Consider the following 12,118-nt stretch of genomic DNA (forward strand, 5'->3'; position numbering starts at 1 on the left):
ATGCACATAAATCTAAGGCATTTCTATACATAAGCGATGAATCTTCAGAAAGAGAAATTAGGAAAACTACCCCATTCACAATAGCTTCGAAAAAAATAAAATACTTGGGAATCAATCTCACAAAAGAGGTGAAAGACCTCTACAATGAAACTACAGAACACTAAAGAAAGAAATTAAAGAAAATCTTAGAAGATGGAAAGATCTCCCATGTTCTTGGATAGGAAGAATTAATATTGTCAAAATGGCCATACTACCAAAAGTGCTATACAGATTGAATGCAAGTCCAATGAAAATCCCAATGATGTACCTTACAGAAATAGAGCAAGAAATTATGAAATTCATCTGGAAGATTAAAAAACCCAGAATAGCTAAAGCAATCCTTGGCAGAAAGAGTGAAGCAGGGGGTATCGCAATACCAGATCTTCAACTCTACTACAAAGCACTAGTAACAAAAATGTCATGGTATTGGTACCAAAATAGAAAGGTGGATCAATGGTACAGAATAGAGGACCCGGACACAAACCCAAATAAATACATTTTTCTCATACTAGACAAAGGGTCCAAAAATATGCAATGGAGAAAAGATAGCCTCTTCAACAAATGGTGCTGGGAGAATTGGAAATCCATATGCAACAGAATGAAACTAAACCCATATCTCTCACCATGCACGAAACTAAACTTGTCGGGGTTTCTAGAGCCCCCGGCCTTAGACATGGTCAAGATGGCGCCTGACGCTGAGCCAAAAGCGGCCAGCTATACAGTAAACAACCAGCGAATTCCAATAATTGGCTAGTTAACGATGTGACTAGAGCATGCCCCCTCGTGTACCCATCCCGCGCCTGCAGCTGTCCGCGTTTATCTCGTGTACTCTCCCCTGATTGACTGAAGTGTATATAAGCCTGGTGGGTGGGAGAGTAGGGGGCAGAAGCTGAGGAAGGGAGAAACGGAACGAACGGAGCGGAAGAAGCGGCGGCGACGATGGCGACGGCGGCTGCAGCAGCAGCAGTTGGAGCGGAGCTGGAAGGAGGGAGTACGCGGGAGTGGAAGGAGCTGGGAAAAGGGAAGCTGAGAGTGCGCAGAAGCTAGGGGTAAGAGAAGCGTAGGAAAGAAACTGTGCACAATAAACTTCCAAAGCTTCAGACATTTGTCGTGTCTCTCTCTGCGGCCAGAGGGGACGCGACAGCTGGTGCCGAAACCCGGGAAGATAAAAGGGACAAGGTAAGATATCTTAAAATATTTTAACAAGCTAAACCGGTTATAAAGAAGTCAAAAAAGGTAAACAGGTAAAGGAGAGGCGCCTCGACGTTCGCGGTATAGCGACTATCCGGATACGCGGAATGCGGTCCAGTTAAAGGGTATCAGGACACGCTATCAGCGGTCCTGGGGGCACGCGGAATACGGTCCAATTAAAATAAAAATAAGGACACACGGAAGGTGGTCCGGTATCGGGACACGCCATTAGCGGTCCTGGCGCGTGGAACGCGGTCTAATTAAAGTGAAAGTAGAAACACGCTTGGAGCGGTCCAATTAGGTAGTACGTGAAAAGCCGCTATAAAAATTTTAATGCGCACTTGATAGTTTTCCCTTCAGTAATCTCATTGCTCCTGGCAGCTAGGCCATTGTTATTGTAATTGCCATAACTAAAGCCATTCAAATTAGTAACAATGGGGTCTGAATGCAGCAACCCCTCAGGGAACCATTAAAAAACAATGGGATGCCATTGAGAAAAAAAAAAAAAAAAAAAAAAAAAAAACAGCTAAAGTAAGAAAAGCTGCTCAGTGTGCCACAAGGGGATCTTCATGAACAGGATCTAATAGTAACAGAAAAGAACGCTTAAAAAGAATAAAGTGAGGAAAAATTGAGTGGTGGTGACCTAGAAAATAATTGCTCAAAAAATCTAAGAACAAGGGAAAAAGGGGAATTAAGTCTTACACAAAGAACCCCCAAAAGGAATAACCAAGTGGTAGTGAAAACTTAAGAACAAGGGAAAAAGGTAGGAGAAACCTAAGCCTAATAAAAAGAGCTTCAAAATTTGTAGAACCTGCCTGTATTTGAGGAGCAAATGGAGATACCATCAACCATTAGAAAAACTTTAAAGAGGCAGTTAAGACTATGCAGAGCAGTGTTATTTGGAGAACAATGGCTAATTGGAGAGCTCAGCTGTTGAAACTGCTTGCAGAAACATAGTGGCAAGGTTTCCCGATAGAAATGTTAATAGGAGAAGACCAATACATTTCAATAGATGCACAAAATCAGCAGCAAGGAGATAATGCCCTAACAAAAGATAAGAGATAACTATAGTAAAATCTGTTACACCTTATGCCCCAGGGCTATGTCCGAGATGCAGAAGAGGAAGTCATTGGAATAGCGCCTGTCAGTCTATTAGAGATAGGGAAGGTAATTTTTTAGGTTTAAATCCTAAACTTCAAAAAAACGGGAGACAGGGCCCTCCCCGGGGTCCGCAACGAATATACGGGGTAATTCAACAAGTTCCCCGACGGTGGTATCCTCCCACAGAGAAGGGGAGCGCAGAGCCACCTCAGGAAGTGCCGGATTGGACATCTGTGCCACCTCCAGACTCATACTAACCCCAGATATGGGGGTGCAGATGATTGATACTGATTGGCATGAAAAAATCCCACAAAATAGTGTAGGACTATTACTAGGTAGAGGTTCCTCAACACTAAAAGGACTTATAGTACACCCAGGGGTTATTGATCCTGATTTCACTGGACAAATAAAAGCCTTGGTCTCTTCACCAAAAGGAATTACGGTCATCTCTCCAGGGGATCGCATTGCACAAATGCTTATATTGCCCAGTCGACATTCCTTGTGGCCCAGTGAAAATACAAATAAAAGACAAGGAGGTTTTGGATCAACAGGAACCACTTTAATAAACCTTACTATGGATATGGAACAGAGGCCCCTCCTAAAATTAAAAGTGGGAAATATGGAATTTACAGGTTTATTAGATACGGGAGCAGACAAAAGTATTATCAGTGCAATGGTCTGGCCAAAGCACTGGCCATTGATCACAGCAGCTCAGAGCTTGAGAGGCTTAGGAGTAGCAGAGAGCCCCAATCAAAGTGCTTCCTCATTATCGTGGAAAGATACAGAGGGACACACAGGAATATTTCAACCATATGTCTGTAATGTTCCTATTAGCCTATGGGGACGAGATGTCCTGCAGCAAATGGATATGAAACTCACCACTGACCAGATTTACCAAGGGACTCCTGTAAGAAATATGTTACAAAATATGAATTATGATGATAAAAAAGGATTAGGAAGACATAGCCAAGGATCTACCCAACCACTGCCTTTACCTCCATCAAAAAATGATTCTCATGGATTGGGTTTTTCCTAGGGGCCACTGATAAACCATCAATCCCTATAATATGGAAAGATGATAAGCCTCGCTGGATTCCACAGTGGCCCCTAACAAAAGAGAAGCTAGAGGCAGCTCATAAGTTAGTACAAGAGCAGGTACAAGCAGGTCATTTACAACATTCTACCTCTCCTTGGAATACTCCAATATTCTTAACAAAGAAAAAATCAGGAAAATGGAGGTTATTACATGATTTAAGAGCCATAAACGAACAAATGTACCCTATGGGACCCATCCAATGTGGACTCCCTCTTGTTACTGCACTACCAAAAAATTGGCCTATTATTATTCTGGATTTAAAAGATTGCTTTTTCTCTATACCCTTACACAAAAATGATTGTTGGAGATTTGCTTTACTTTGCCCTCTCTTAATCACACTCAGCCTGACCAGAGATTCGAATGGACTGTGTTGCCTCAAGGTATGGCTAACAGTCCTACTATATGTCAAATATACGTAGATAAAGCGTTAACAACTACTAGACAAAAGTTTAAGAGATTGTTGATTTATCACTATATGGACGATATACTTATTTGCCATCCAGAAAAAGAAGTTTTGTTAGAAGCATTACAATTTATAACTCAAGCATTAGAAAAGAGAGGACTAACGATAGCCCCTGAAAAATTACAATTAGAGGAGATCCAAGAATATCTGGGTACAAGGCTCACTGCTACTACAGTCAGACCAATAAGGTTGACCATCAGGACAGATCAATTGAATACCTTGAACGATTTTCAGAAACTCTTAGGTGACATTAACTGGATCAGATCCTATTTAAAATTGTCCACAGGGGAATTAAAACCTTTATTCGATATATTAAAAGGTAATCCTGACTTGAATTCCCCTAGGAAACTTACTCCTGAAGCACGGATATCCTTACAGCTAGTAGAGAATAGACTTCAGCAGTGTTACGTTGATCGTTGTGATCCTACTCAACCATTAAGTTTAATCATAATCTCAGAGAAGCATACCCCTTTTGGCATAGTTTGGCAAGGAGGACCTTTGCAAAGTATAAATCTCCCTAGCTCTCCAGCTAAAACATTGCAATCATATCCCCAAGCTATTGCCCAGGTAATATTCAAGGGAATAGAATCTTGCATTACTGTTTTTGGAATCCATCCGTCTATTATTATAACTCCTTATTCCACTCAGCAAATTAAATGGTTAATTAATAATGATGACGATTGGTCAGTATTATATTGTTCCACTTCAGCTCAGTTCGATAACCATTATCCCCAACATCCCTGGATTCAATTCTGTAAAAATACTCCCATAATTTTTCCAAAAGTGACTAGTGTCCAGCCTCTTAAAGACTGTGTAACCATTTTTACTGATGGCTCCAAAAATGGAGTAGGTGCAGTACTTATCAGTAAACAACTTCACACCATAATAGTTCCGCCCAACTCCGCACAGGTTACTGAACTTGCAGCTGTAATATTAGCCTTTAAATTAGCAGATAATCAGCCATTCAATCTTCTATCTGATAGCTTATATATCGTTAACGCTTTACAGGTTCTTGAAACGGTACCCCATATTTCTTCCATGTCCACGGTAGCTTCTTATTTTACTACGCTACAAAACCTTATCCTACAGCGTAAACATCTATTCTATGTAGGACATATTAGAGCTCATTCTAATTTACCAGGACCTTTGGCCAATGCTAATGACTTGGTAGATATGGCCACCAAATCAATTTTTGTTTTTTCCATAGAGGAACAGGCAAAACTCTTTCATGAAAAATTTCATGTAAATTCCACTACTTTGAGCAGAAAATTTCCTATATCTAAATGTATGGCTCGACAAATAGTAAAAAATTGTCAACATTGTGCTCCTTTAATCCCAGTACAATCCTTTGGAGTTAACCCTAGGGGACTGCTGCCTGGCCATATTTGGCAGATGGATGTAACCCATATTTCTGAATTTGGTACTGTTAAGTATGTACATGTGTCAGTAGACACTGCTTCAGGGGTCATTATGGCTTCTGCTCATTCTGGAGAAAAGGTAAAAGATGTCATTCAACATTGCCTACAAGCGTTTGCTGGCTGGGGCATACCTAAAGTTATTAAAACAGATAATGGTCCTGCTTATACTTCCAAAAGCTTTCGGTTGTTTTTACAAACATTTAACATCCAATCAGTCACTGGCATCCCCTATAATCCTCAGGGACAGGGCATTGTGGAAAGAGCACATCTTACTTTAAAAAATTGTTTAAATAAACAAAAAGGGGGAATAGGAGCCTCCTACAAGTCTCCTAAAGATAAACTTAATTTAGTTCTTTTCATTCTAAATTTCTTAACTCTGGATAGGGACGGCCATTCTGCAGCTGATCGACATTATAATCCCCATAATACTTCTCAAGTATGGGCAAAATGGAAAGATATCCTGACAGGTTGTTGGAAAGGACCGGATCCAGTCCTTCGTTGGGTCCGAGGGTCTGTTTGTATTTTCCCACAGGATCAACTGACTCCAGTCTGGATTCCAGAAAGGCTGGTCAGAGTTTTACAGCATGCAAATGATGCTGCTCCTCCTCACAATGGCGAGTCTGAGCCTTCCTCCAATAACGAAAACTCAAACGGAAAGGCAAACCCGGAACCTATGGGCCATTGTTAGCCTGGCCATATTTTTCAGTTCTGACTAACATATTTTTTATCCTTCCTTTTCTTGTTTTTCACCAATTTCTCTACAAGTCTGTCAATTCTACTGATGATTTTTCAGGTCGTGCTGCTTTTGGTGACAAGGATATTTCTAGCCTTTCTTTGCTTTAACAGGAGGAATTTCCATACTTTGCCGTCGGAATCATACTACAGATCAGACCCAGAGTAGAGCAACTCGTTCTGCTGACCCTAGCTGTGATATTGCTTTTCCTCCTACGTCAGCTTGTGTATTTCCTCCCTTTTATGTTTCTGCCAACTAACATTTCTAATAATACCTCCTAACTGTTCACTAACTGTGTCCTATCTCTCACAATACTGGAATGGTTCTTTTGCCACCTGTGCAATTTGCACATTTCTATCTTCCTACCAGTCCTAGTTTCTGTTGCAGATATAGAATTGCCAGTGCTATTATCAAAAAACAGAAGAGGCTTTGACATTGCAACAGCCGTGATCACTGCCACCACAGTCCTTGCAGTAGCAGCATTGACACAACCACAACAACGATCATTCGGCCGAGAATGCAGTTGCAGCCTTACAGACCATAGAGACTCTATCAGAGAATGGACTCATTATAAGAACAAGTGGATGCCTTGCAAGAACTTTTGGGACTGGGATGCGTTTATTCCCTGAGAGCTGCTTTGTGTTACCCATATTGTAACTCTATTGGGATGTATATTGTTTCTGTATTTAATATGGCTATAAGGTTCTTCTTCTGTTTATAGATTTGTCAAACAGTGGGCAAGCTTAGGAGCTATGGTGGTACTCCTCTGCCTTGGCCTTCTTCTCTTCATTCGTTTTGGCATGCATCTGCAAGCTAGCCAATAGAGAGATCAAATTATTTTTCATCAGGCCATGACCGCCCTAAAGGCCGACAGCCCCCCATTAGTATGGCTCTTGATGCTGGATCGGTAGTCAAGGACGGGTAATGAAGGAGGTGGCTGTGTACTGACCTAAGACAGGAGCTGCAGCATGCTCTGCAGGCTCTGATGACGGGTAAGGACATATGCTGACCACTCAGCCTAAGACAGACACGGTCCCGAGCCTTAGTTTAATATTAAAGAAGGGGGATCTGTCGGGGTTTCTAGAGCCCCCGGCCTTAGACATGGTCAAGATGGCGCCTGACGCTGAGCCAAAAGCGGCCAGCTGTACAGTAAACAACCAGCGAATTCCAATAATTGGCTAGTTAACGATGTGACTAGAGCATGCCCCCTCGTGTACCCATCCCGCGCCTGCAGCTGTCCGCGTTTATCTCGTGTACTCTCCCCTGATTGACTGAAGTGTATATAAGCCTGGTGGGTGGGAGAGTAGGGGGCAGAAGCTGAGGAAGGGAGAAACGGAACGAACGGAGCGGAAGAAGCGGCGGCGACGACGGCGACGGCGGCCGCAGCAGCAGCAGTTGGAGCGGAGCTGGAAGGAGGGAGTACGCGGGAGTGGAAGGAGCTGGGAAAAGGGAAGCTGAGAGTGCGCAGAAGCTAGGGGTAAGAGAAGCGTAGGAAAGAAACTGTGCACAATAAACTTCCAAAGCTTCAGACATTTGTCGTGTCTCTCTCTGCGGCCAGAGGGGACGCGACATAAACTCAAAATGGATTAAGGATCTCGGAATCAGACCAGAGACCTTGCATCTTATAGAAGAAAAAGTAGGTCCAGAGCTTCAACATGTTGGCTTAGGACCAGACTTCCTCAACAGGACTCCCATAGCACAAGAAATAAAAGCAAGAATCAACAACTGGGATAGATTCAAACTAAAAAGCTTTCTCTCAGCAAAGGAAACTATCAGCAATGTGAAGAAAGAGCCTACAGAGTGGGAGAAAATCTTTGCCAATCATACTTCAGATAGAGCACTAATCTCCAGAATCTATAAAGAACTCAAAAAACTCTACACCAAGAATGCAAGTAATCCGATCGACAAATGGGCTAAGGAAATGAATAGACACTTCACAGAAGAAGATCTACAAGCAATCAACAAACATATGGAAAAATGTTCAACATCTCTAGTAATAAGAGAAATGCAAATCAAAACCACCCTAAGATTCCATCTCACCCCAATTAGAATGGCGATTATCAAGAATACAAGCAACAACAGGTGTTGGTGAGGATGTGGGGAGAAAGGTACACTCATACATTGCTGGTGGGGCTGCAAATTGGTGCAGCCACTCTGGAAAGCAGAGTGGAGACTCCTTAGAAAACTTGGAATGGAACCACCATTTGACCCAGCTATCCCACTCCTTGGCCTATACCCAAAGGATTTAAAATCAGCATATTACAGAGATCCAGCCACATCAATGTTCATAGCTGCTCAGTTCACAATAGCCAGATTGTGGAACCAGCCTAGATGTCCTTCAATTGATGAATGGATAAAGAAAATGTGGTATATATATACAATGGAATATTACTCTGCCATAAAGAATGATAAAATTATGGCATTTGCAGGCAAATGGATGAAACTGGAGAATATCATGCTAAGTGAGATAAGCCAATCTCAAAAAACCAAAGGAAGAATGATATCGCTAATAAGTGGATGAGGACACATAATGGGGGGTGGGAAGAGTTAGTGTTAGGGTTAGAGTTAGGTTTAGGGAGGGGGGCAAGAATGGAGGAAGGAAGGACTGTATAGAGGGAAAAGAGGGGTGGGAGGGGTGGGGGGAAGGGAAAAAAATAACACAATGAATCAAACATTACCCTATGTAAATTTAGGATTACACAAATGGTATGCCTTTACGCCATGTACAAATAGAGAAACAACATGTATCCCATTTGTGTACAATAAAAAAAAAAAAAGTAATGAAAAAAAAAAAAAAAGAATGAGGGAATTTTATACCCATACTCTAAGGTGCAAATTAAGGCTTAAACTAATTAGGGCTGTTTCTCTAAATCTGCCCTATTTCTAATTTCACGGGCTAAAATGACCTATTCAACTCAGCCTTTGGATTAATATTATTTGTTCTGATGATTTCTCTGAGTAATGTGAAATTCCACTCTGCAAGATTACCATCTCTGCTAAAGGTTGGTGTTATAGTTTGGTTGTTTTTTTTTTTTTTTAAATACATCATGAAAGTTAATTAAGTCAACTTTAACCATGGCTATGTAACAACAGAATGGGCAGTTTCTTGAAGGTTCATGGTTTGGATCTTTTCCTGCAAACATTCCCACTTGTACAGTTACATTGAAAGTTCTGTCAGCCTGAGTGACTGGCTTGGTTTATGCCTGTGTGTCAGTGTAGTGCCTGGTTCATTGTGCAACCCCGTTGGTCTCCTTTGCTGGAACCTCTGTGTCAAGAAAATGCAGTTCTCAGTGGACAGCCTACAGGGTTCGGCCTATTTTTTCTTCTCCAGAAATCTCCCTGAGTTAGCATTGCCAATTTGATGCCATATGGTCCTGCACTTCTCAAAACTGTTTACTTGATGTTTAAATTTTTTTTAAAACTCTTGTCCATGCCCTTAACTCTGAAAATAATGTGGTACCATCAACATTTGTGGTATGGACCCATCCTGATGACTTTGTGTAGATGTGACTGCACATTAAAAAAGAAAAAAAAAGTACTTCCCTTGCACAAAAGCCAGTTTTTTAATGTCAGTGCAGCTGTTTTGACTTTTTAAAAAACCACAAATATTTTATCCTCTAAAACTTTAATTTAGAAAGATATAAGACATTTTAAAAAAAACAGTGTTTCTGAAACGAGTGTATAGTAGCCTCCTTACTGTCCTTTAACTCTTTAGAGATGAATCAAGTTCCTATATTGAGAAGTTACATAGTTACAGATGAACTTTTCAGACCAAAATCCATGTTACTGCTGAACTCCTAGTAACCTTTGAGATGTTAAGCTGTAATGGTTGCAGCAGTTAGCAATAGAAACAAAAGGTGATGGCAGCCCACGTCTCATGATCTCTCCCTAAGCTCAGTGAATTTTCCATGGACACAGAAGCAGAGAGGCCAGAAGCAAAGGGTTGTGTGTTTTCCTGGGTTCACAGTAGCTCAACAAGTCACACTAAATGTTGTTTTCTCCTTTTCTATGCTATAGCAACGATTCCACTTCCTGTTACATAGGAAAACCTCTTCTGCTGTTAAAAGAGGTCACTGGATGTATTTATTACAACGTTAAGACCATTTTGTCCATGGAAATAATTTTTATTGTTCTGAGTCACCCTGGTTTGTGGAATTTTAGCATGAGTTCCAGGACAAGGATGAGATGATATATTTATTTTACTTTGTATCCTCTTTAATGTTTTTAAATGCATGAATGTCAGCCTTGTTGTCAAAGTATTTCCATATTTTTATTGCTTTAGAACTGACTGCCGTATTGATGTCGCTTCCTTGACAATTCACGCTGTGTCCTCAGTATGCTACATTTTGGCAGGGCCACCTGCTTTGCCCAGTGTGATGTGATCTCTTGTTTTCCCTTAGTCCTGTTCATGTCTTCTCAATGTATGTCTTTACCATGTTAAAAGTTTTGCAGACTTTCAAAACTATTTAAGTTGTTTTGTTGAGTTGTTGGAAGGACTTTAGTTAAATTGTAAGCTTCAAAGGGTATTTGTTGTGCCTTACGTTTTTTTTTTTTCTTGTGTTAAAATAAGCCTTGTTAGAAGTGTTCCCTAATTCAGCCCAGAATCTTTCTGTGCTGTAGACACATCCTAGAATCTTAGAGTCCCTGATCATCATTTCTAATATGCTTTGGTGCGTCAGCTTTAGCTCAAGCGGTTACTTCCTCATGCCGGACTTTCCATCTGTCTAATATGCTTTGGTTTGACTACAGTTACTATATTTGTTAATCCCCTCTGTGGAAGTAGGTTTTAAAAGACAAGTAATAATACTAATTGTTTGCATATAAACTTAAATAACAGTTTAAATTTACAGAGAAGGTTGGGATGTTCTGGCATTTTAGAAAACATTTGAGCCAGGCACAGTGGCGCATGCCCATAATCCCAGCAACTCAGGAGGCTAAGGCAGGAAGATTCTGAGTTCAAAGCCAGCCTCAGCAATTTAGCGAGACCTTAAGCAACTCAGTGAGACCCTGTCTCAAAATAAAACCTTAAAATGTGGGGATGCGGCTCAGTGGTTAAGTATCTCTGGCTTCAATCCCTGGTACAAAAAAAGAAAGGAAGAATGAAAGGAAGGAAGGAAGAAGGAAGGAAGGAAGGAAGGAAGGAAGGAAGGAAGGAAGGAAGGAAGGAAGGAAGGAAGGAAAGAAGAAAGGAAGGAAGAAAAAGAAAGAAAACATTTGACTAGGAAACAATGGCTGTCTTATACATTGAAATTTCAAGTTTCTAGTTATTGATATTCCTTCCATTATTATTCTGTATGTATGTTATTCTGACTCACCAACTGACTCAGGCTGAAAATTAAAATCTTGTTCTTTCTGGAAGAGATATGCGGACTATGTGATATGCCTCATGTCTTCCTTGACCTACATGCCCTATAAATGGTCAACCTCCAGCAGTGTCCTAACTGGTCAGCCAATAGGGTCCAAACTAGTTACCCTCCTCCAAAAAAAGAGACTAATATTGACTCAACCTTGGACTAAAAAGGAACCAAATGGGCAATTTCTAACAGATAATTTCTTCTCTTTCAAATGGTCATGACTGATCCTGTGATCTTACCGTATATAACATACATTCCTATATTCACAAGGATGAGTGTGTGTGTGTATGTGTTTGTGTGTGTGTGTACACATGTTTACATAGGAGGATGACAATGCTCAAGAGTTTTCAGTAGTTGGTTTTTGTATTAGGAAATGGTAGGCTACTAATCTGAGTCAATTTATTTTTCAACAGGTTGACATGATGAGAGAAGCATTAGAAAAACTTCAGCTTAATATAGTAGAGATGAAGGATGAAAACGCAACCTTAGATGGTGGAGATGTCTTATTCACAGGTATAGTTGGCATTTATTTTTTTCTGTCCCAAAGTATTTCTAGTACCTAAGTCATACTCACTCATTTTATTATAGTGTTTATTTTAATTACTGAAGTAATGGATGCTAAATGTAGGGAATTTGACAAATATAGAAAAGCACAATGAGGAAAAAAGTGACCTTCCATTTAGAGATAATCAACTTAACATGTAGTTTTTCATTCTTTCAACA

The 12,118-nt window shown here is 40.6% G+C and overlaps 1 protein-coding gene across 1 annotated transcript in view; it reads left to right on the top strand.

Moving 5' to 3' along the window:
• The window catches only part of Ddah1 (dimethylarginine dimethylaminohydrolase 1), a 148,375-nt gene that overhangs the window by 91,106 nt on the left and 45,151 nt on the right, over nucleotides 1-12,118 (top strand). The window contains exon 2 of the mRNA XM_047518680.1: nucleotides 11,809-11,908. Within this exon, the coding sequence (XP_047374636.1) occupies nucleotides 11,809-11,908 (100 nt within the window). The remainder of the gene's footprint in view (nucleotides 1-11,808; nucleotides 11,909-12,118) is intronic.

Source organism: Sciurus carolinensis, chromosome 1, assembly GCF_902686445.1.
Source record: "Sciurus carolinensis chromosome 1, mSciCar1.2, whole genome shotgun sequence".
NCBI lineage: Eukaryota > Metazoa > Chordata > Mammalia > Rodentia > Sciuridae > Sciurus > Sciurus carolinensis.